This window comes from Corvus moneduloides, chromosome 26 (genome assembly GCF_009650955.1).
Source record: "Corvus moneduloides isolate bCorMon1 chromosome 26, bCorMon1.pri, whole genome shotgun sequence".
In the NCBI taxonomy this organism is placed as follows: Eukaryota; Metazoa; Chordata; class Aves; order Passeriformes; family Corvidae; genus Corvus; species Corvus moneduloides.
The window spans coordinates 2,361,925-2,384,313 of NC_045501.1; the positions used below are offsets into that span (position 1 = coordinate 2,361,925).

At 62.6% G+C, this 22,389-nt stretch overlaps 1 protein-coding gene across 1 annotated transcript; it reads right to left on the reverse strand.

Moving 5' to 3' along the window:
* MED24 (mediator complex subunit 24) lies at positions 1-17,696 on the reverse strand. Its single transcript, XM_032134182.1, has 25 exons — positions 17,289-17,696; positions 14,933-15,015; positions 14,393-14,431; positions 12,929-13,002; positions 11,652-11,875; positions 11,051-11,162; positions 10,401-10,551; positions 10,072-10,185; positions 9,409-9,456; positions 9,150-9,232; positions 8,731-8,817; positions 8,322-8,433; positions 7,635-7,777; positions 6,917-6,954; positions 6,216-6,298; positions 4,827-5,005; positions 4,624-4,723; positions 4,128-4,303; positions 3,467-3,731; positions 3,117-3,298; positions 2,752-2,845; positions 2,305-2,404; positions 758-835; positions 437-585; positions 1-326 (listed from the first exon to the last, which is right to left on the reverse strand). Exons 1-25 carry the CDS (start codon positions 17,416-17,418, stop codon positions 210-212), a joined length of 2,961 nt encoding a protein of 986 aa, XP_031990073.1. The 5' UTR covers positions 17,419-17,696; the 3' UTR covers positions 1-209.
* Positions 17,697-22,389: the final 4,693 nt, after the last annotated feature.

Sequence of the window (22,389 nt, forward strand, 5' to 3'; positions counted from 1 at the left end):
TGGTTCTACAAAAGGATTGATTTATAGAATAAAAAAAAATAGGGGGTGTTTCAGTCTCAAAGGTGCCATGAGGCAGAGCAAGGAGACGGCTCCGTGTGCCGCGGGAGCAGCCTCCAGCAGCTGCACTGACAGAGGCCGTCCCAGCCATCCAGATGATCAGTGAGATCCCAGGGATCCTCAGGGATCCCCCCTGGCCGGAGCAGCCCCGCTCACAGCGCAGCAATGGCCTTGGCGGCGACGCGGCGGCCCAGGGGCAGGCTGAGGTCAGTGATGGCCAGGACGATTTTGGGACTGGACATGGTGGACACCTTCACCAGCTCTGAAACCTGCCCAGGGACAGAGAAGAAGCACAGGTGAGTGTCAGCAGGACCCTGGGATGTGCCCATCCCACGGGACCCTGGTGCACCCCCAGGCGTGTCACAGGCACTAGACCCACCATGGTGAAGGGCATGAACTGGAGGATGCTCCCACGGCTGCCCTGCTCCAGGCACTCCACACACTCCTCCATGAACCACTGGACAAACTGGGTGTGGGTGCCGGCTGTCTTGGCCCCCAGGATGGAAGAGATGAGCAGGAAGAGGTTTGCTGTGGGGACAGAGAGAGATCAACAGCCAGGTCACACAGAGAGAGATCAACAGTCAGGTCACACAGAGAGAGATCAACAGTCAGGTCACTTCTGGGAGGCCAGGGGTGGCCTGAACTTCCCACTGGTGTCCCAGTGGTTGGATGTGACCCCACAGACCCATCCCCACCTTACCCAGCACCCGGTTCAGCGGGTCCCTCATGCTGACGGTGTGGAGCTGGGAGGCAGAGAGTGAGCTGCTCATGGAGCGATCTGTGGGCAGGAGCAGAGAGTCAGGAACAGCCTCATGGCCCCTTTGGTCAAGCCAATGTGCCCACCCCGGCCAGCTCTGGCCACTCGAGGTCACCCAGCTCTAGGAGGGGCTTTGCCATGAGGCAACCCTGTCGTGCAGAAGAGGTTTAGGCCCCCCGTACCCAACAGTCTGTGCCAATGGGGCACCCCAGAAACACAGCACAGATGGTCTCTGCCCTGTCCCTGTCCCCTCTGCCAGCCCACACGGAGCCCTAATGGGTTCCCCACACTGCTTTTGGGGTGTGATTCGTGGTGTCACGAACGGGAGCAGAGGAGAACAGCAGCAACACACAAGTTACACATCCTGTGTGAGAGCCAGATGTTCAACAGCTGCACAGCAGCCCTCCCATCTCACTGTCAGGGCGCAATCCAGCTATCAGAGCTGAGGCACGTCCAAATCTAGCAGCAAATCCTGGGACAGACCAGGAGGATTGAGCTGACCCCAGCTGTGGAGTGCTGCTGGGCGCTCCTGTGGAAGAACTGGGTCAGGTCCGCTCCAACGGGATGGGAATCCCCTTGGGAAGGCTCTTGTTCACCCCATGGCCCACAGCCCCTGCCCAAATCTGCAGGATCCACCTTGTGCTGCTCTGAGGATGCTCACCAAAAAAAGAAAGCCCTCCCACACTTTTCTCATGGAATCACATGAGTTACGTGGTGGCTGCAGGAAGCAGCATTTCCACATCACTGCAGCAAATAGCCCAAAAAAGTCCTGAATGTCACTGGGAAGAGGTGGGACTGCTGCCTCAGGAGGTAAAAGAAGATAAGTGAAATAAAGGGAAAAGCCCATATTTCGACAGTAATGAAACCAACTGAAACCGAAGGTCAATGGATGTGTCGAAAACTAATATATAGAGTAATTTGGGATAAGGAGAGAAACAACCTGGGAATGTCCTGACTCACTGCCCAGGAGTGTGGACAATGCATGTGGGAGCTGTGACAGCACCCACTGGGTAGGACGTGGACCCCTTCCAGCAAGTCCCGCCAGAGCTGCCGCAACCCGTGACACTGCAGGGACACGGATGTGACTGGCGGGGCCTCATCCGCTCCACTCCAGCCTTGTTAACAGCAGTGGAATGTCAGGATTTGGCCCCAGACACCAGGAATGTCACCTCCAGCTGTGGTCCCATGCGGGGTGGCTGGAGGGACACAAAGCCCCCCCCTGAGCCCCTTGGGTGTGGGGTGCTGGGCTGGGGGGCACTGGCACGAAGGGAAGGTTTAACCTCACCCTTTTAAGTTGTTCTGATCAGAAAAATAAAGAAATTGGCCTTCCGCAAATGAAAAAACTCCAAGATAACTCAAAAACCACTTGAGAGCTCTAAATCCTCACCCGGCTGGTTTGGGAAGGGAAGGGTTTTTATGCAAATACACATTTCACACCCAAAAGGGACAGCGAGGCAGGGGAGCCGTCCCCCCTCCCCTCGTGCACTTACTGGGGCTGGAGAGGATGTTGGAATCCTCCTCGTTGGAGCTGAGCAGCCGCATGAGCTTGGAGGGCTGTGTGTCATCCAGGGGGAACAGGCTGATGTAATCCTGGGGGGACAGGGGGGTCAGCCCCACCAGCCCTTCACCCTGCACGGGGGTGGTGACCCACCCTGGGCTCTGCACAGCCCCACGGCCCAGGATCTGATCTCTGTTCACCCAGAGCACCCCAGCCTGGGTGGGGCCAGACACATACTGACCAGCTCATTACAGCCCCTTGCCCAGAAAACAGAAGGGAGAATCCTGGATTTTAAGGTTGGAAGGTCTCAGAGAGCCCAGAGAAGCTGGGCAGGGAGTCTGGCTTCACCCACCCACTCCTGTCACCCTCACCTCCCCCAACCACTGCTGCTTTTGGGCACAGAGAGCCCTCAGCCAGCCCCTGCTCCACCCAGACACACCTCGATGTCCTCCCGGTGCCTCTTCTTCTGCCGGGCCGAGGCCTGGCCCTTGTTGTGGGAGGAGTAGGAGCTCAGGGCACACCACACAGAGAGCCTGGGGACAGAGCAGGGACACAGCCAGGTGCTGCCAGCCCATCTGAGGACAGGGTGTGAGCAGGGGGAGTGGCAGAGCCCAGAGAGTGAGCTGGGATGGGACACAACAGGTCCCTTCTCAGAGCGGGGACAGCAGGGAATGGGGACCAAAGTGCGAACTGTTGGAGCCAGAGTGGGATTTGGGCAGCTGGACCCTCATCCCAGCACAGATCACTCCCCCATCTCCCCAAACAGGCCTTGAGGAGACAGTCTCCATGGGTCTGGGGTCTTACTTGGCCAGGGCCTTCCCGGGGGGGTCCATGAGGGTGTGCCACTTGGAGGAGTCTGTCAGCAGGTTGGGCAGGATGTGGCCCAGCAGTGTCAGCGTCAGCTGCTGCATGTCCAGGCAGAAGATGGCATAGAGCAGCTCCACGGCCCTCAGCGTGTGCTCCTTCCGCGTCTCCTTCAGCAGCTCCTGCACGGCAGGGGGGGAGAGGTGGGCCTGCTCCACTCCCCTCCAGTGCCAAAACTGTCCCAGCGCCCAGCCCAGGGACACCCAGGACACTGGGAACACAAACTAGACCCACCAGTCCTGGCCTCAGCACCCCGCCCAGCACTGGGGGTCCCTCCTGCCCCCTCGTACCTTGACCAGGTTGTTGCAGAACCAGTAGACCCCTCCCATGTGCAGCAGGGTGTCGAAGATATGGATGGAGCGGCTGTCGACCCAGCCCTTCTCCAGCACTTTGGTGAACACACCGGTCAGCACCTCCTTGATGGGCTTCTTGGGGGGCAGAAGATTCCAGTAGGGAATGGTGTCCATGCCAGTGGAAGGGAATTTGATCTGCGTGGCCGTTTGCTGCAGGACGTCTGCACACATGTGCTCCAGGATGGAGCTCATGATCACCACGCTGAGGAGGAGAGACAGCGTCAGGGGGCACTGGGAAGGGACAGTGGGGCAGAGAAGGGCACGGCACCGGGAAGTTGGAGCTGGGCAGGAGATGGCACAGCACCAAGAAATGGAAACAGGAGATGACACAGCACTGGGAAGTGGAAGCAGGGCAGGAGATGACATGGCACTGGGAAGCAGAAACAGGGAAGATAGCATGGCACTGGGAAGAGGAAGAAGGGCAGGAGATGACATGAGATCAGGAAGTGGAATCAGGGCAGGAGGCCATGGCACTGGGAGGCAGAAGCAGGGCAGGAGATGGCACAGCATCAGGAAGTGGAAAAGGGGAAGCAGGGCAGGAGATGTGGTTCTGGGAAGTGGCAGCAGGGCAGGAACAGGCCCGTGTCCCCAAGCTCACCGCTCGTTGTAGAACTGGAGCGTGTTCTCTCCGTACAGGGGGGTGGCGAGCTGCCGGATCATCTGCAGGGACTTCTCCCGCTCATCCAGGCCCAGCATGCGGACATGAGCCACCAGCCAGGCCACGGCACACACCGCCATGCTGCACACCTTCCCCTTGATGTTGTCCGTGATTTTCTAGGAGAGCAGACAGAGCAGAGGATGAGCACAGCCAGGTGGACGCGCAGCCAGCACCTCCCAGGGCTGTGGGTCCCGACTGCAGGGTCCAAGCCCTTCTCTCCTCCATGGGTGACACTGTCCCTGCCAGTCCCATTGCCACCCACGGGACAGTTTGGAGCAGGAATGAGGGGCTGGAGCCACATCAGTTCCTCACTCAAAAGTCACAGCAAGCTCCGAGGTGGCTGTCAGAGAGATCACAGCAGGAGAACAGGGTACCCCACAGCTTCTGGAGTCTTGGCCCCGCCTCAGTACACAGCACAGTCCCCCACCAGCCCCACCTGGATCGACTCAAAGGTGAGGACTCCATTCTCCCAGGCGTTGAGGATCTCCAGGATGGCGGCTGAGATGCTCAGACACACCTCGTGCCACTTCATCTGCCTGTTGGGGGCAGATGGGGATTCAGGCACAGCTATGGGGCAGGGGAGCTGGGCTGGGGGTTCCTCCCAGGCATGGCAGGGTAGGCACATGGGTGGGCTCTTACACCAGCTTCATCTCAGAGGAGTTGTTGAGGAGGGCAACCAGGGACTCCACCTTGGTGGAATCCGGGCGGAAGCAGGGGTGATCGGGGTTGAGGATCTTCCCCTCCTCGGGCATGCAGGTCAGCATCCAGGTCTCGAAGAAGGGCACCTCACCCGGAGGGTTGGAATCTGACAGGATCACCTGGAAAGGAACCGGCACGGGGTCTGCATGCTGCAGGGACCCTGCTGGGGACCCCCACCCTGGGGCCTGACCCCCACCCTGGGGTCTGTCCCCACCCGGGGGTGCTCATGGCCGTGGGAACAGCGCCGCCCTGTGGCCTGGAGGGAGAGACAGGCACTGGTCTGCCTCCAGTAAGGCACTGGTCAGCCCCCAGTAAGGCACTGGTTTCCCATCTGCGGGCTGTGGTTTCCCCCAATACCAGGGGCCTCCCCAGCAGAACACAGCCCAGCTCAGAGGAGAGATGCCAGGCCAGCTGCGAGTGTGGCCACGGGGTCACCGCATCCTGCTCAAACACGTCCCTTGTCCCCCCGTCCCATCAAGCCCCTCACAGGGTCCCCAGGGCTGGGGTTGCACAGCCCAGCTGGGAGGGTCCTGTGGGGGCCATGAGCTGGGAACCCCACACGTCACTTCCTCCCCTCAGCCTGTGTCACCCAGGGGACACTATTTTTGTCCAAAAAAAGTTTTGCACATCTGTTCAGCAGCAGCTGGGCAAGAAAGCCACCGGGCTGGGAGAGGGGGATGAGATCTCATTGGACAGCCCTGGGCACATCCGTCCCTGCCTGGTCCCCCCTCCCTGCTCCCAGGGCTGGCTGGGCAGGACCCCTCTCTCCCCCCCTTCTCCGCATTCCCAGTGTTTCGGTATCGTTTCACCTCCAAACACACACAGATGTCGAAACCTGGAAAATTTTCATGCAACCAAAGTGCTGCTTCCTGAGCAGGGCTGAGTTCCTCCTTGGATGGGGGAGGGCTGACACTGCCTGGCCGTGTGACCCCCCACCTAACCAGTGCCAGACTGGAGGGGCAAACTGGGAGGAGCCTGGTGAGCTCCGCGGCTGTTGGAAACAGCATTCCCATTGATCCCACTGCCCATCAATGCAGCATAGCCCAAGTCCTCAGGGAGGCGACAGCCAGTCCCACTCCATCACCTGGCACCCACAGAGCTCCAGGGAGAGATTTCCAGGTGGCAGGCGCTGGGTGCTGTGCCCTGGCCTGTGGAGTGGCTGCAGGGACAGTGGGGACACTGGCAGGCTGGCCACTAGAGGAGGCTGAAAGGCTGCAGCAGCGCAGGGGCTGAGCTGGCAGGGTGAGAGCCCCTCGGAGGACACAGCCCCATCCTTCCCTCCCTCACAGGATCCAGTCCCATCCTCTCATCCCCTCGGAGGATCCTTACCTCTGAGCCATAGGTCTGGGCCACATGGCACAGCATGAGGAAGGAGATGTCAAAGAGCAGAGCCCGGACTGGGCCACTCTTGGCTGAGGGAGGAGAAATAAAGACCTTGAGGCTCTCTGGCCTCGGCAGGGCGAGGGAGGCAGAACCCCACGAGCGCGGGGGCCGAGGCCCTGCTTCCCCCACACAGCTTTTCTAACCCCCACAGTGCTTCTGTGCGAACAAGGGGATGTGCCAAGTGCCTCCCCCCACCTCATCTGCCTCTGCTTGAGCCCTCAGAGCAGCTCCAGCCTCCCTCTGGGCAGCCCCAGCCCAAGCGGGGCCCCCCTTGCCATGGAAGGTCAGAGCACTCTGCAAGTTTCATCACACAGAGTCAGAGTCCTTATCTGGGCTGTGCTGACACATCACCCCTTCCAGGGAGGGAGCCAAGGGGCCCCCGGGCTCAGCTGGGGAGAGGGAGCCCTTGGGAACACCCCACATTTGGGATGGACACGCACACGAAGGCAGCACGTCCTCAGGAGCCCAGATCCCTGCTGGCACATGGCCCCCTCCCTGCCAGCACCCCCACAGCCTGGCACAGCTCAGCTTGCTCTGGCACCACAGCCAGTCCCAGTTTAATCCAGCCAGGCCCCAGAACATCCCAGCACGGGCAGCAGGGGGGGCACAGCTCCAATCACCCCATGCACAGACGCACACACACTTACAGATTTCTCCGGTGATTTGCTTGGTGAATTCATTCAGCCTGGAGGGGCAGAGAGTGGCAGCAAAGCATCATCAGTCCAACCAGACAATTCCCAACCCCGAGACGAGCAGAGGGCTGCCTGGCCTGCAGAACCCCCCCAGACTCCATCCCAGCACAGAGGGGCAGGAGACGTGAGGCCTGGCTCTGCGGACACCCTCCAGCACTGCAGGGACAAGTCACCTCCTCCCTGTGTCCACTCCCTGTGGCCACTCAGGTCTGGCCACGCTGCTCATCCCACACCAAGGGCTCTCCCCAGAGCCAGCTCTGTGGACGTTTCGGAGCAGAGACCCCCAAACAGGCCCCCCCATGCACCCTGAGGCTGGTGTGGGTCAAGTCACCTCAGGGGAGCCCATCACACAGCCCCACGTGTGTGCTGGTGTGTGTGCACCAAGCAGGACACACGTGTCTGGGGACAGCAGGGACACACAGCCCTGGGTCTGGGGCTCTGCCATGGCCTTCAGTTCTCTGAACACCCCCAGACCAACCTGGCTCTAATTCTTTGCCCTGTTCACGCAAAGAAAAGGTGCTGTGGGGTGCAGCCTCCCTGAGATCCCAGCCCACCCCAGGGCTCCACAGGGGCAGAGGCACATCCAGTCCTGTCTAAGGGGCAGTTTAGGGGGCTGCCTGCTCCCCCCAGTCCCCTGGTCACCAGTCACAGTGCCATGCAAGTGGACACTCACTTGACGAACTTCCGAGCGAAGGATTTCAGCTTCCCAGTGGCCGCTGCCGCTGCCAGCAGCAAGTCCAGGCTCTTCCCAGACAGCATGTGACCCAGGACCCCCAGCAGGCCCTCAGGGGACTTGGAGTGATCTGCATCCATGGTCTACAAGCAAAAAAGTAAGAGGAAAGAGAAGTCATGGGGAATGTGTGCTACAGAGCAGCCACAAACTCCAGCTTTTGGGGCACAGAGTTGATCAGCTGCAAAAGACCTTGAGGAGCAGGGACCTGCTGGATTTGGGAGAGGTGGGATGGAGACCTCTGAGCCCCTGCCATCAGCAGGAAAACATCCCTTGTCACTCAGCAGCAGCAAAACCACCAGAGTGACACAAGGACGTGGGGAGTCTCCAGGGAACAGGGGAGATGCACACAGGAAGCAGCGGGATGGGCAGAGCTGGCGGGGCTCAGGCTGCTGGCACTGATGACATGCCACCTGACAGCTCCTCCAGCTTCCTGGGAAGGAGGAGGGGAGCTCCTAATCTCCACAATGGAGCAGCAAGGCTCCTGTGTTTTCTCCACTACTCCACCCCAGGGCAGCGGGAGATCTGGCACCTCCCAACTGCCCTGGCTGCCTGGTAGACTGATGCTGCTGGTCAGGGGCTCCAGGGCTGAGCCCAGCCAGCCCAGCAAGGCTGCAGAAGGGCACTCACCTTCAGGATGTTGGTGACAGTGGGCTCAGCCCTCAGGATGAGCCCCGGGTTTGGCTGGATGTTGGCGTTCTCGGCCGATTTCAGAGACGGAGAATTTTCCTTGTCTGCCGCCCTGGGGGACCCCAAAGAAGGGCCAGTGTGTAGGAATCCATCACCTGCCTCCCTCTCTCCACCACTGGCAGCCCCAAGGGACAGCCACTGCCCCAGGCCACCACCAGCTGCCTCTCTTAGGGGACAGACTCTGCCTGTACCCAACCTGTCCCAAAAGCAGCAGCCCAACCCTCCAGGCCGCCACGTCCCAATTGCAGTCCCCCAGTGTCAGCACAGCTGCTCCCTCATGCTCCCCCCCCCAAAACCAGGTGCTCCAACCCCACTTCTGGGGGTTTCCCAGACTTTGGTGTGGCTGTACCGTTTGTCGATGAGGTTGTTCATGTTGGCCTCAGAGAGCAGACCCTGCTTGCTGCACTCCTGCAGGAGCAGGCTCATGCAGTTGCAGCTGGAAGAGAGAGGAGAGCTGTAGTCCCAAGGAGAGCATTCCTGCCACCCCAGACAGTGCCACAGGGCAGGGGGACTCCTGAGCTGCCCTCCTGGCCCTGTCCCACCCCTCTGAGGGTGCTGCAGGGTCCAGAGCAGCTCTGGGTGTCACATGTGACTCAGATGTCACACACTCACTGCTTCACTCATGTGGCAGCAGCAAGGCCTCAGGAAGAAGAAAAGGGATCAGAAACTAACCCAGCCCTGCCAGGAGCTGCCCCAGCACCCTGCAGCGGGGACAGGGTGGTTGTGGCATGTGGCCACGTGGTAGCTCTGGCCATGGTGAACACTCACTTGCAGCGCTGGTCGGCTTTGTCGAGCAGAGGGGTCAACTTCAGCAGGAACTCGAAGGCACAGTTCACGTCCTCAGTGAAATCCTGGCAAACACAAAGCCAGGCACTCAGCTCACCATGCTGCTGGCACAGGCCCACCCTCCCTGCCCCCACCTGCTCTGTTAGGGAAGGTTCTTGGGACAGGGACCATTTCCCCGTGCAGGCCAGGCACAGCACCACCGTGACACACACAGGCCCCACAGACGGCCCTCCAGACTCACCTTGTCCCCCTGGGGATACTTCTTGAGTTTAACCAGCACTTGGGGCATCTGAAAGACACAGGGCACAGAGTGACATCAGGGCAGTCCCCATTCCACAGCTGGGACCCCCCAGCAGCACCAGCCCACACCAACACAGCTGCACACAGCTGCTCTCCCAGCCCCAGGAAAGGAGCATTTCTGGAGCAGTGTGTGCACCCAGGGGATTTTGTGCCCCTGTTCCCCTCTGCAGTGTCCTTCCACCATCACCTGGAGCCACATTTCCCCCACAACACCTCAGGAAAACCCACTCTGCCAAACAAAGTGAGGCTGGGCTGAAAGGAGGCCCCTGGACTCCTGCTCAGTGGGTGACAGGAGGCCTGGGGTGGGCTCAGGTGGGATGGACCCCAAGGGGCACATTGTGGGGAGTGGAGGCACCCTGAGGAGCACATGGTGAGCTGTGGGGGGCATACTGTGGGGTGTGGGACACCTTAAGGGGCACATTTTGGGGTGGGGGGGCACCCCAAGGGGCACATTTTGGGGTGGGGGGGCACCCCAAGGGGCACACTGTGGGTGAAGGGCACACTGCAAGAGAGAAGGACTGATTGCTCTGGCAGAGCTCAGGGCTCAGCAGGAGCCAGACGTGCAGGAAAAGGGCAGGGACTCGGGGCTGCAGCTGGGCCCTACCTTCAGGAAGGTGAAAGCTGTCCACTTGAGCTCCTCCGTGCCCTCGGGACACTCGATGAGGCCCACAAAACAGGCTTTCCAGATCTCCAGCACAAAGAGCGGGGAGGGGATGCGCTGTGGGGCACACACACAAGCCCTCCCAGTGCTGGGCTGGCAGCAAAGCACATCCCCCCACCACAGCCAAACCCTGAACCCCTGCAGAGGTGTTGATGGGCTTCCACTGCTCCCTTGGACCAGGACCAGCACAAGGAGACACATGGCATGGAGCTGTGGCCAGGCCCCACAGCCCCAGGCTGCCTGAGCAAGAGAACACGCTGTCACTTCTGTACCTGCATCCTCTTCACCATCATCAGCTGCTCCACCAGTGGCTGGGTCTCTCCCGTGAGGTTCATGGTGCCCTCCAGCAGCACCACAGCGTGCACAGTGGGGAAGCCTGTCTTGTTCAGCTGCTCCGAGTGGACTGAGAGCATGGTGGGGATGCTGGGTGGGAAAGGACAGCCCAGGGTCACTGGAGCCCTGAAGGGACAGATTCCTGCTCCTCCTGTCCCACTCCCATTCCCTGGCCAAGCCTCTGACCTTTGCTGCCCTGGGGCAGGACACTGGAACACCTGTGCCTGGGAGTTCCAAGGCACAGCCAAGCCCTCAGGCCCTGGGAGCAATTCCAGGGGGATCCAGAGCAGGAACAGCAGCTCTGGTGTGGCCAGAGTAGCTGAGGGATGGTAAACGGTCCCAGGGTCACCAGAGGAGCAACCCCTGGGTAAGACTCTTCTGCAACAAGTCACCACTAGCCCTGTCCCCTCTCCACTGGGAAGCCCCTGCTGGATCAGGGATCTGAGCTGGGAAGGGACAGGGAAGCCGGGAGCCAGTGTGGAGGGAGGCAGGAGGCTCTCAGCCCTCAGAGCAGGGAGTCTGGGGGACTCAGAGTGGGGCTCAGACCCATTTTGCCCCTCAAGCCCACGGGGCAGCAGAACACAGCCACCTCTTGATGAGGGAGACGCAGTCATCAGCCTGGCTCCGCAGTGGGGAGCTGCCAAGGTTGTTCAGGTTCTCCCCCAGCTTGACGAGGGACTGCTCCACGGTGCTCCAGGAGGCTGGGAAGGGAAGGCAGGGATTCAGCGAGGGGACAGTGGCACACGGGGAAGCCAGGCAGGCCAACTCCAAGGCCTACAGCAGCAGAGGGGCTGAAGAGGCTGGGGGTCCCTCCTGGTGATGCAGCCCCAACCCGGGGGTCTGTGTGCCCCCAGCAGCTCCCATCCCAAGCCCAGCCTGGCACAGCCCCCTGGCCAGACACAGGCACAGATGAAGGCGTGGGGCTGTGCCAGGCTGTCGGAGCACAGGGCTTGCCACGCGCCCAGAACAGCTCACACAGCCTTCACATTAATTCTGCTCCTCTTCCAAGGGCAGCATGGAGGGAAGGGGGCAGAGGGTGGCACAGAGCCAGGGAGGAGACGGTTACAGCAACAGGGCTGGAAGATGGATAGGCTTGGAGCCGCAGGGACAATGCGGCAGGAGCCGGGCAGGGGGAAGGGAGAGGTGGCAGTGACATCTCCCCAGGGCCAGCGCGCGGGGCAGGGACGTACACGTCTCCTCCAGCTTGGCGATGTGGATCAGGGCACGGTTCTTGGTGCTGCTGAGCACCTTCTCCAGCCGCTCTAGGCACATCTTCAGCTGGTTCTCCGCCGCCGCCTGCTCCAGCGGCTCCTTCACCTTCTCGGCGTAGAAGGCAGCGCAGCGCAGGAGCCAGGTGAGGGCACTCAGCAGCGCCCGGCACAGGCTGATGCACTCCTCGGCTTTGCCGTGGCAGCTGGGACAGGAGAGAAGCGGGAATATCCTCACTGTGTGTGGGGAAACTGAGGCACAGACACAGGGTAGGCCGGGGAACCCAAAACCAGGTCCCGCGCTTCCAGCCCACTCCTCTGCTGCAGATCCCAGCCTGCTCATCCCACCAGCGTTCCCGCTGTGCCAGGGGGAAGGAGACATCCCCACCCCCCGCCATGCAGCCTCCTCGCTGGCCACTCCACTACAGGGAAACTTTCCAAGCTTTTAATCAAATTATCTTGCTAAGAGAGGCTCAGCATCGATCAGTACACTGCGAGAGGTGAACGCTTTCCCCTCCTGATGCACAAATCATTGGGGCCAGAAGTTTTGATCAAATTAAGCAGAGGATCAGAGCAGGCAGGAGCGGATTAAGGGCCGGCTCTGCAGTTGGCCAGCGACAGCTCCTTGTCAACATCTGCCACTGATGCATATTCATTGCTGCTGCTTCATTTCATCTCATTGAAGAGCCTTCCTCATCCTCCCTGCCGCATGCTCTCACCTCCCAGAAGAGGCTGTCAGGGGTTAACAGGAAGATTTCTGAGCTTTCTAAAAAAGTTTTTGTGGCCTGAGTTGTCTGGACTCCCCTGGGTCCTGCAACACCAGCGGAAGAGCATAAAGGAAAAAAACAAGGCAGCGCCTGGGGCAGCACAGGCAGGACCAGACTGGGACACACAGCCAGGGCCTGGGAAGGTGCAGAGGGAAAGGAAACGGAGACCTTCGGACCGTGGGTCTTACACCCACCCCACCCCATCTACCTGAGCTGGGCAGGAAAACCATGGTGAGGTTTATCCCAGAATAGGGGGGGGTTTCCTGCAGCTTCCCACAAAGCTGGTGGGGTTTGGATTCCTTCTTCTGTCCCTGTGCTGCCACTCACAAGGCAGCAACTTGGGAATGGACACAGAGCTGGCGGGGGAACCTGCCTTCCTCTGCCATGGTGAGTATCCTGGGATCAGACAGGACCCCCAGGCTCCGCTGACTCCTGGTTCTGCCCATGGCACAGCCAGGGCAGAGATGGCAGCGCTGGAACGTCACACAGTACCTGAGGCGGTCACAGAACATGTCCATGATCTCCAAGAGCGACTGGACACACAAGTCCCGGGAGAAGTCATCGAACTAGAGCAGGGGAACACAGAGAGACTTCAGATGGGGGCTGCTCCGGCAGCTCCCGAAACAAGCTCAAGCCCTTCCTCCAGGGCCGGGCCAGGCGCTGCGGCCACAGGACACTCCCCCTGGCAGCTGCCCAGAAGCCACTTGAATGAGAAGTAGGTCAGGACTGTCTGTCGGCCAGGTCGTGCCCTCCCGGGGGGGTGAGAGGCGGTGGGGCCGCGGCAGCAGGGCCGGGGCTGCGTTTTCTCTGCAGCCTCCGGCCGGGGCTGCGCTGCCCTGGCACGGCAGTGGTGGCCGGACGCCAGCCCCCTGCCCACCCCCGGCTCGGTGGGGCTGGCAGCGCCAACAGCCCGGCTGGCCGCGGGGCTGGGGGCGGGAGGCAGCAGAAGCGCGGCCCCCCCGCCTCCTCCCAGAGCAGATGGGGAGCCCCGCCGGGCCGGAGCTTGCCCGCAGCTCCGCGCTGGACCCACGCTGTGCTGAAGGAGGAAGGCTCGGCTGTCAAGGTCAGCGCTGTGCCCGCCCCTCCGAACGCGGCACCGGGTAACAGCAACGAGCCCGAGCCCTTCAGAGCAGAGCTGGGGTGGGCTCTGCTTTACCCTCCCCTGGGAGCGCATCTTTCCCCCCCGGATCGGCACCAGGCCCGCTGGAGGGGTCCCCACCTCGCCAGGGCTTCACGGCACAACTCCGAGCTCAGCCTGCAATCCCCCAAAATTTTCAACGCTGACTGCCAGCGGCGTTCTCCTCCCATCCCCATAACGACAACGAGGTGGAGGAAGAGAAACCATTCTCTCTGAAATCATTCCTCCTTTGGTCACCCTGAGTAGGGGGCCTGAGGTCAGCCTGACAAGGAAGGGAGTGGGGGGTCTGTCACAGCCTGTGAGGGGCTTCCCAACACCAAGCAGAGGCAGCCATGGAGGGCTTGTCCCCATGGAAGCAGCACAGGGACACCAAGCACCTGTGGGAAGCCACAGCTGAGCGTGGTGTGTGGCTGCAGCTGCATGGCCCAGGCCCTGGCAGCTCCTCCACGGCCAGCTCCGATCACCACAGCACTGCCAGCACCGATCACCACAGCGCCGCCAGCACCGCTGACCGCGGCAGGATGTGGTTTCCAGCGGTTGGGATGGGGTTACACGCAGGGCAGGAGCCTGCCAGGCCCCTCAGGGCAGAGGGACCAGGCATTCACACCCCCAAAACCCACGGGGACCTACGGCAGCCCATCCCCAGGGGGACACAGAAAGGCTCGGGTGCTAATCCGCACCGGCTGCCCGCTGCTGACTCAGCCCAGGACATCGCTTTCCACTTGACCTACATTTGGTGGGAGCTGTGGGGAGGGAAAGGGATTCGTGGGGTTGTGGGTAAGGAGCAAAACCTCTGAGAGCACCTGCCAGAGCCGTACCTTGCTGATGGCCATCAGCACCGTGGAATAAGACACCATCTACAACAGAGAAAGCCAAAACAAGCGCGGTGTCACAGGGGCTATGTGCCAGCACCGCGCTCGTTGCTGAGGAACGGCAAGGTCAGGGCACGGCCCCGCTGCCTGTCACCGCAGACGGGGCCGGGGCACTGACCCGGCACAAATCCAAACAGACATTTTTAGGTGATCACTGATGTGTTTCACACAAACTTCAGGCGATATTAAATGCCGGGATATGAAAGCGTGGAGCTCACAGCGAGTGCAGAGACTCTCGGGGGGCAGAATTCCCACCCCAGGCAATGGCGGAGGCTATTTATGGAAACATCCCTGCCCAGGGCACGCGCTGAGCCCTTCACTGCCTGCCCCGGCCCAGGAGAGGCTCACATGGGGATTTGGGGTGCCTGCCCAGCCCCAGAGAGGCTCACATGGGGATTTGGGGTGCCTGCCCACCAACAACACCCCAGTAGCTTTGCCCTCACTGAGGCTGCAAGGTGACCCCCAGCAGCACCAGCAGGTCCTTACCTGGGAGCTGATGGCGTATTTCAGGTAGGACAAGATGAGTGGGTTTGGGGACGGCCCGATCATGGCCTGCTCCAGCAGAGCCTCTGCAAGGAAAGAGGGTCCCAGGTCAGCACATGGGGACACACAGACACACTGTTCTGCCCTCATCCCACAGGGAAGCAAAGTCCAACTGTACCAACCACAGCGACTCCACACCAGTGTTCTCCTAAATTCACTGAATCCCACAACTTTCTAATCCCTGACGGGCACAGGCCGGTGAATAATTCAGGCAGAGCACACAGCCTCCTGCTAACACTGCTCTCCCTGGGCACTCCAGCCCCAAAATTGCTGCTGCTGCTCTCCACATTGCCCTCCCTCCCACTTCTTGCCAGGAGGCTCCTGCAGCCTCCACCGAATGGCTTTTGACCTGGGGCTGAGCTTGGGGCCACCAGTCCCCTGCACTGGGTGCAGCCCTGCCCGTCTGGCCCTCGGTGGCCCGAGGGGCTCTGCCCGTCCCATCTGCTCAGCCAAGCCTTTAATTGCCCATTTGAACCATGGCAGAGTGCAGGAAGCACCTCCCCGAGCAGGCCCCGGGCTGTGGCGTGGGCTGCAAGTAGGTCAGAGCACCCAGATGTAAAAGGGGGAGTAGCAGCCGGGTGGGAAGTTGTCGCCCCAAAGCCGAGGAGGAGGAGCCACCGCCGGATGCCGAGTGCAGGAGCAGGAGACTCCCTGGGTCTTGCTCCAAGGCTGAATCCTGGGCCAAGAGCGTCTGGGATGAGGACAGAAGGCTGGTGGCAGCCGTCCCCTCCCCAGCCCATCCCAGAGTGTCACCACGAGCCAGCCACATGCTGCTCCCCGCTGCAGACGTGTCAGCAGCGATCTGCCGGGCCCTGCCGTGATCCCAGCAGCTCGTGCCAGCTTTCCCTCCTTTGTACTTCCAAGCTGAAAGGCATGAGCTTGGGAAAGGACAGCTCCGGGGGCTGTGGTGAGGAAGGGAGCTGCTGTTCCAGCCATTGGGACCTCGGGAATGGGCTCTCCCTGTGTGCACACAATGCTCACAGTCGGGGCCGGCATCCTGCCCTTGTGGCTCCCAAAAGGAAAAGGGGACACGGCTCCTTCCCCTCCTGGCATAGGAGCTGCCCCCAACAAAGCCACTGAGCCCTAGCTAAATGTGGGCCAGGAGAAACCTGTTCCTGCAGAAATAATAAAGAATTATCACCTCTGGCTCTGTTTTTGGGGATACACAGACAAGCCCATGCCAAGCATCCCACAGGCCTTGCTGCCAGCAGAGCAGGAGCCAGTGCCACCAGGGTGGGAACAGGCACCAGGGAGCCCCGGGGACCAGCTGGGCAGCAGCAGGACCAGCCCTTGAGCCAACCACCCCCACCCCCAGCAAATAAATCCAGAGCAAATCCATCTCCCCATGGCCACAGCTCCACTTGGCCCCTCCAGCCTCACCTTGGAGAGGACAAATCCAGCTGGGGCAGCTCAGCAGTGGGGACAGGAGGTGACAAAAACCAGACACCGACAGAAAATCCACTGGGAGGATGGAGGGAGGGGAAAAACATCCACAGGGGAAAGATCCCCATACTCAGAGCAGTGAGAGCTGCTGCCTGTGTGGGGCTGGTTCCTTTAAAACCCCCTGGAGCAGCAACCCCCAGCTCTGTTTATTTATCCAGGGACTCGCTGCATGGGGAAAATCCCAGCACCAAGTTTCTATAATTAGCAGGAGAGCCTGGCAAATCTTTAAACCAGTCCTAGCCTTTGGCAGGATTTGTGTGAAATGCCCTTGAGTTGGGCTGGGAAGCCAGGGTGGGAAGCAGCCTTGGGAGCAGCACCTGGCTCCTGTGCAATGCTAGAATCAGGAAATTGGGGAATCATTAAGGCTGGGAAGACCTCCAAGAGCATCTCACCACTAACCCAAGCCCCCAAGAGCCATATCCACATGGTGACTCCACCACAACCTGTTCCAACACATAACCACCCCTTCCATGAAGAAATTTCCCCTAATTTCCAACCTAATTCTCTCCTGGCTCAACTCAAAGCTGCTCCCCTTGTCCCAAAAGCCAGCCTGTGCTGACCCCTGAACCTTCCCATGGGGAAAAATGGAGGGAATGACCCCAAAACAGAGCCAGTGGGGTGGGAAAGGGGTGGGGGAACAGTCAGGAATGGGCTGAAGTGGTTGGGAATGGGCATTTTGGCGTGAAAAGTGGTGCGGGAAGGGGGGGGCCAAAATGCAACAAAAACCCCCAAAACACCCCTGTCTGCACCCCAGAGAGGGGAACACTAGGGGAAACAACCCACTGCCCTCGTGGAGACCCCCAAAACACCGCTGTGTGCCCAGTAAAGAGGGGGAACCCCCCGCCTCCCCCCGGACCTGCCAGGTTGAGGATGTCCCAGGTGGCTCCGCGGGGGAAGAACCGCTTCATGTTTATGGCCCATTGATAGTCGCTCCAGCGCTCCTTCCAGGCCTGCAGGATGGCCTGCTTCAGGTTCACCACCTTCATGGTCCCCCTACGGACGGAGAGCTCAAGGCGAGCGGGACGGAGCCCTGACGCCGCCGGGCAAGGCAGAGCGGGCCGGGGAGCGCGGGTAGGCGGCCCAGCGGCTTCGGAGGGGCGCAGCTGGGGGTCCGCCCGCTCCCTGGGGCTGGGGGAGCTCGGAGCCGCCCCGGAGCCCCCCGGAGCCCCCCGAGGTCCGGTGCCCGCAGGTCCCGCCGGGTCCCGCCGTCTCCCACCGTGGCCCGGCGCCGCCCTCAGCGCCTGGGCACCGCCATGGCGGCACCTGTCAACAAACCGCACGCTGATTGGGCGGCGGGGCAGGGCGGGCACGGGGGGTGATGGGAATGGTAGTTCGGGGGGGAGAGGGCGGGCGGGGGAGGGAGTGAGTGTGCAAAGGGTGGGTGGAAACGGGGGCGAGTGTGCAAACACCGAGGTGAGAGTACAAGCACCGTGTGGGTGAGCAAACGGGGAAGAGTGGGCAAACACGGGGTGTGTTTGTGTTGAAACATGGGGGTGAGTGTGGAAATAGGACTCGACTGTGCAAACACCGGGGGTGAGTGTGCAAATAGGGTGAGTGTGCAAACACAGGGGGGGTGTGAAAATGACGGGTTGCAAACACGGAGGTGTGCAAACAGGGGTGGGTGTGCAAATAGTAGGGGTGTGAAAAGGTGGGGGGGGTACAAACATGGGGGGAGGGTGCAAACATGGTACGTGTGTGAAAATGAGGGGGCGTGCAAAAATAGGGTGAGTGTGAAAACAGGGGATGTACAAACACGGGGTGAGTGTAAAAACGTGGAATGTGCAAACAGGGTGCAAAGGGGTGAGTGTGTGAAGGCTTTGGGCTGGCAGCACGGGTGTCCCAGCACGGCCGTGTGCGTGTGCAGGTGTGTCGGTGTGTGCACACACGTGGCATTGTGTGTGCGTGCACAGATGTGCACAGGTGTTCATGCACGCACGCACACGTGAGCACAGGTGTGCCCACAGGTGTGTGTGTGAGCACAGGGGTGTGCACGTGTAGGTGTGTAACCACAGGTGTGCACTGAGGGCTGCGTGTGACACAGGCAGGTGTCTGCACGCGCGTGGATGTGCGGGAGTGTGTGTGCGTGTGTGTGTGTGTGTGTCCCTGCACACGCGTGCCGACACCAACACCCCCGGGCAGGTGTGCACACAGGTACCTGTGCAGGGGTGGGCACACAGGGGTGTGCACGGCTGTGTGCCGCAGACACGCGTGTGCACACACGTGTCACAGCCATGGGTCTGGGCTGCCCCCCACCCCCTCCCTGCAGTACCAGCAGCTAAAAATATCCCCAGGGATGGTGCCAGCCGTTGCCGTGGCAACAGGAGGATGGGGAGCTGGGCCGGGGGGCAGCCCCCCACAAACCCCAGCCCCCCAGAACCCCAACACCCTCAGTACTCCCAGCACCTCAACACCCCCAGAATGCCCCCAGTAGCCCCCTGCCACCTCCAGCACGCCCAGAACACCCTGCAAGCCCCAGGCCTCAACACACCCAGTCCCCCCCAAACCCTCAGCACCCCCAACACTCTCAGTACCCCCAGAACCCCCCAGGAGAGAACCCCAGGGGAACCCCCCAAGGCTCAAGAGCAGGGTGGAGGCCCCCAGGGTGCTGGGGTGGGAGCTCAGTCACCCACTTCCCCCCCGACACCCCCCAGCCCTGTTCAGGGGGGCTTCGCGGCCCCTTAATTCCCCGGTTAATCATTCATGGGGCCGGGGCGCAGCAAATCCCCCCGTGCCGGGGCCGGGATTAGGCGGGCAAGCGGCTGCCCAGCCGGCGAGGGGCCCCGGCAGCAGGGGGGGGGGGACCCCGGCAGCGGGGGGGTCCCACCGGGGGGAGCCCTATCCACGAGGAGGGATTTCCTGTGCAGGGGGGGCCCACTTCCCACAGCTGGCGGGGGAACAAACACCACGGGGGTCCCCAGGCAGGAGGGGATCAGAGGAGCGCTGCTGGACACCCCCCCGGCACAGCACTCCCAGAGTTTGGGGGCAGGGGGTGGTGGCCCTGGCATGGTGGGGGGGTGGCAGGGTGTGCTCGGGGGGTCGCAGCTCCCCGGGGCGCCGCGGGGGCGGCCGGGCGGGGGGAAGGCGTCGAGGCCTCGGCGCCTTGGCAGGGCGCCCCGGCACAGCTGCCTCCGGCCTGGGGCCGGGGGGGCCGGAAGGGGCTGGGGCCGTTCCCAGCGCCGGGGGCAGGCGAAGGGTGAGCAGGGGCCAGCGTGGGGGGTTTCCCCTTCCCACGGGGTCACAGGGACGGCCGGGAGCTCTGGTGCCACGTCCTGCTGGGGGGCACATGGCTGGTGACTGGTGTTTGGTGGGGTGTGAAGGATCTGATCCGGGGCGGGGGGACACCCCCATGGGGCCATCCGGACCGCTCAGCTGGTGGTGGGTGCTGCCCCATGGGGGTGTCTAATGCTGGGAATGGAGATGCCTGGTGTCATCCCCTTCCTGGGGGTCCGGGGGGGCACCACTGCTGACTTGGGGCTATATTTAGTGTCTCTGCCGCAGAGCAGCGGGATGAATTTTAATGAGCGTGTTCCGGCCGACTGCCTGCGCCCCGAGAACAGCACGGCCCCTCTCAATCCCAAATCTCCCCAGTCGGGCTCTGCCACAGTGCATGGGGTCCCCACCCTGCTGGGGCAGTGCAGAGAGACCTGTGGTGGCACTGGGGGCACCTCACGGGGGACAGGGGGCTGGTGATGAGTGTGAGAGGTGCCTGTCCATGCTCCAGAGGGGCCACAGGCAAACTCCAGCCCTGCCTCAGTTTCCTCACTGGGATGGGGGGATGCCAGGCAGCCTCGGGTGGGGGGATTTGGGGACATGACGTGGTGTTGTGTTGAGATGGCCGAGCCCCGTGGTCCGGGGGCAGGCGAGCTCGGCCACGGCCTTATCGCGGGCAGACGGTTGCGGGGGGCCTTGGCCGTGCTGTGTTTGCTGAGGATAAAGTGTACAGAACAGGCGGGGAGGGACGGGGGAACCGTCACGCTGCTGCTGCCCCGCCACGCTGGGACCGCCAGCCATGCGAATGAGGGCCCCAGGGTGACACAGGGACCAGGGGATCAATGGGGGCTAGGAGGACCACAGGCCTATGGGGATCAGGGACAGTGAGAGGTCCAGGGGTCCACCGGGGTCTGTGGGGACACCCACCAGCAGTCCCAGGTGTCACACTCCTCCGTGTTCTGGGTAGCACCATTCCCTGGGGGCCACCATTCCCTGGGGCCACCATTCCCTGGGGACTCTCATTACCTACTATCCCTGGGAACCACCCTCCCCTGGGCATCCCCATTCCCGGGGTAGCACTGTCTCCTTGTTGTCCCCATTCTGAGCAACACCGTGCCCTGAGAGCCGCTGGCCCTTGGGGATCCCCCTTCCCTGGGTGTTGCCTGCATACCCCGAGTATGGGAAACCATCCCCTGGGTACACCCCTCCCATGGAAACCTTCATCCCTTGGGGACCCTCCTCTCCTGGAAGCCCTGGAGACCCCCCTCCCCCTCGTCCCCCGGGTGTCACTCCACCGCCTGTGCAGCCCAGGGAGGGGAGTACCCACGGGGCTGGGGGGTGGGGGGCGGCTAGGCTGAACCCCCCGGGGGTCCCGGGGCCGAGCTGCGGGGCGCCGGGCGGGGGTGGGGGGGCGGCAGAGCCGCTTTAAGCCCGGGCATGACGGGACGTGTAGTCCTGGAGGGAAAAGGGGGGGCTGGGAGCAGGGGCTGCTGGGAAGGGGGTGGGGTGGCACGGGCGGGTCGGGGGGCTCCGGGGGGCGACCCTCATCGCCCTCCTCAGTGATCCCCCCGGGCTCCTAGTGCACGCCGCCATCCCCGGCTCCACAGCGGCTGCGGCTCCGGCCCCACAGCGGGGTACGGCCCCCGTCCTCCCCAGTCCCACACATCCCCCGGGGGGCGCAGGGGCAGGGCCCCCCGACGTGCGGGTATCCTGCGGGGCCGGATCCTGCCCGGGGCGGTGTGGATCTGGGTGCGACCCCCGTGCCTGGCGTGTGCCCCGCCCCTGGTGCTGGCCTGGGCACCACGGGGTGTGGAGCTGCCCTCTGCCGCGTGGGCACTGTCACCAACCCCCGTGGGCACCGTCCCAGCTCTCCATGAGCATCATCTCCACCCCACCGCCACCCCGCGAGGGCACCGTCCCAACCCCTCCTGGGTGCTGTCCCCAAATCCTGTGGGCAGCGTCCCTAGTCCCCACTGTCACTATCACAGCATCCCCGTGGGCACCGTCCCCAGCTCCCTGCGGGCGCCGTCCCCTGCCCTCGTGGGCACCTGGTTGTCACTGTCACAGCATCCCCGTGGGTGCTGTTCCCAGTCCCTGTGGGCATCATCCCCACCCTGCCATGGGCATCCCCCTGGGCCTCCCTGGGCACTGTCTCCGGTCCCCCTTGGGTACAGCCCCCCACGCTGTGGTCGCCATCCCCCGTCCACGTTGTCACTGTCACGACCTCCCCGTGGGCACCGTCCCAAACTCCTGTGGGCACCAGCTTCACCCCACCACGGACACCATCTCGGGGACGCTGTGGGCACCGTCCCCAGCTCCCTGTGGGTGCAGTCCCTAACCCCCGTGGGCACCTCCCTTAGCCCCCCCCCTGCATACAGCCCCCCACCCTGTGCTCACCACCCCCCGTCCTCGTTGTCGCTGTCACCACATCCCCGTGGGCACCGTCAGGGCTCCCATCACGCACCCGGCCACGGACACCGTCCCCACCCCGTGATCCCCGTGTCCCGCGCTCCCCATCCCGGGGTCACCCTCCCACGGTACGCCCCGACCCCGCCGCTCCCCCGTGGGTCCCCACGCGGGGCCGGGCGCGGCGGGTGCAGGGAGCGGCTGCGGCCGGCGGAGGGGGCTGCGGCCGCGGCGGAGCGGAGCGGGCGGGCGGCGGGGCCGGGGGAGGGAGGAGCCAGCGCCGTTCGTCCGCCGCCGCCGCCGCCGCCGCCGCTGCGCCCCGCTCCGCTCCGCGCCCCGCA

Excerpts from the sequence above, each read along its gene's own strand:
- MED24 (XM_032134182.1), bottom strand. The coding sequence starts at position 17,418 with ATGAAGGTGGTGAACCTGAAGCAGGCCATCCTGCAGGCCTGGAAGGAG. Across the intron at positions 6,299-6,916 it reads GCAAATCACCGGAGAAATCT|CCAAGAGTGGCCCAGTCCGG; the intron begins GTAAGTGTGTGT and ends CTCCTCCCTCAG. Across the intron at positions 2,846-3,116 it reads CCCGGGAAGGCCCTGGCCAA|GCTCTCTGTGTGGTGTGCCC; the intron begins GTAAGACCCCAG and ends CTCTGTCCCCAG.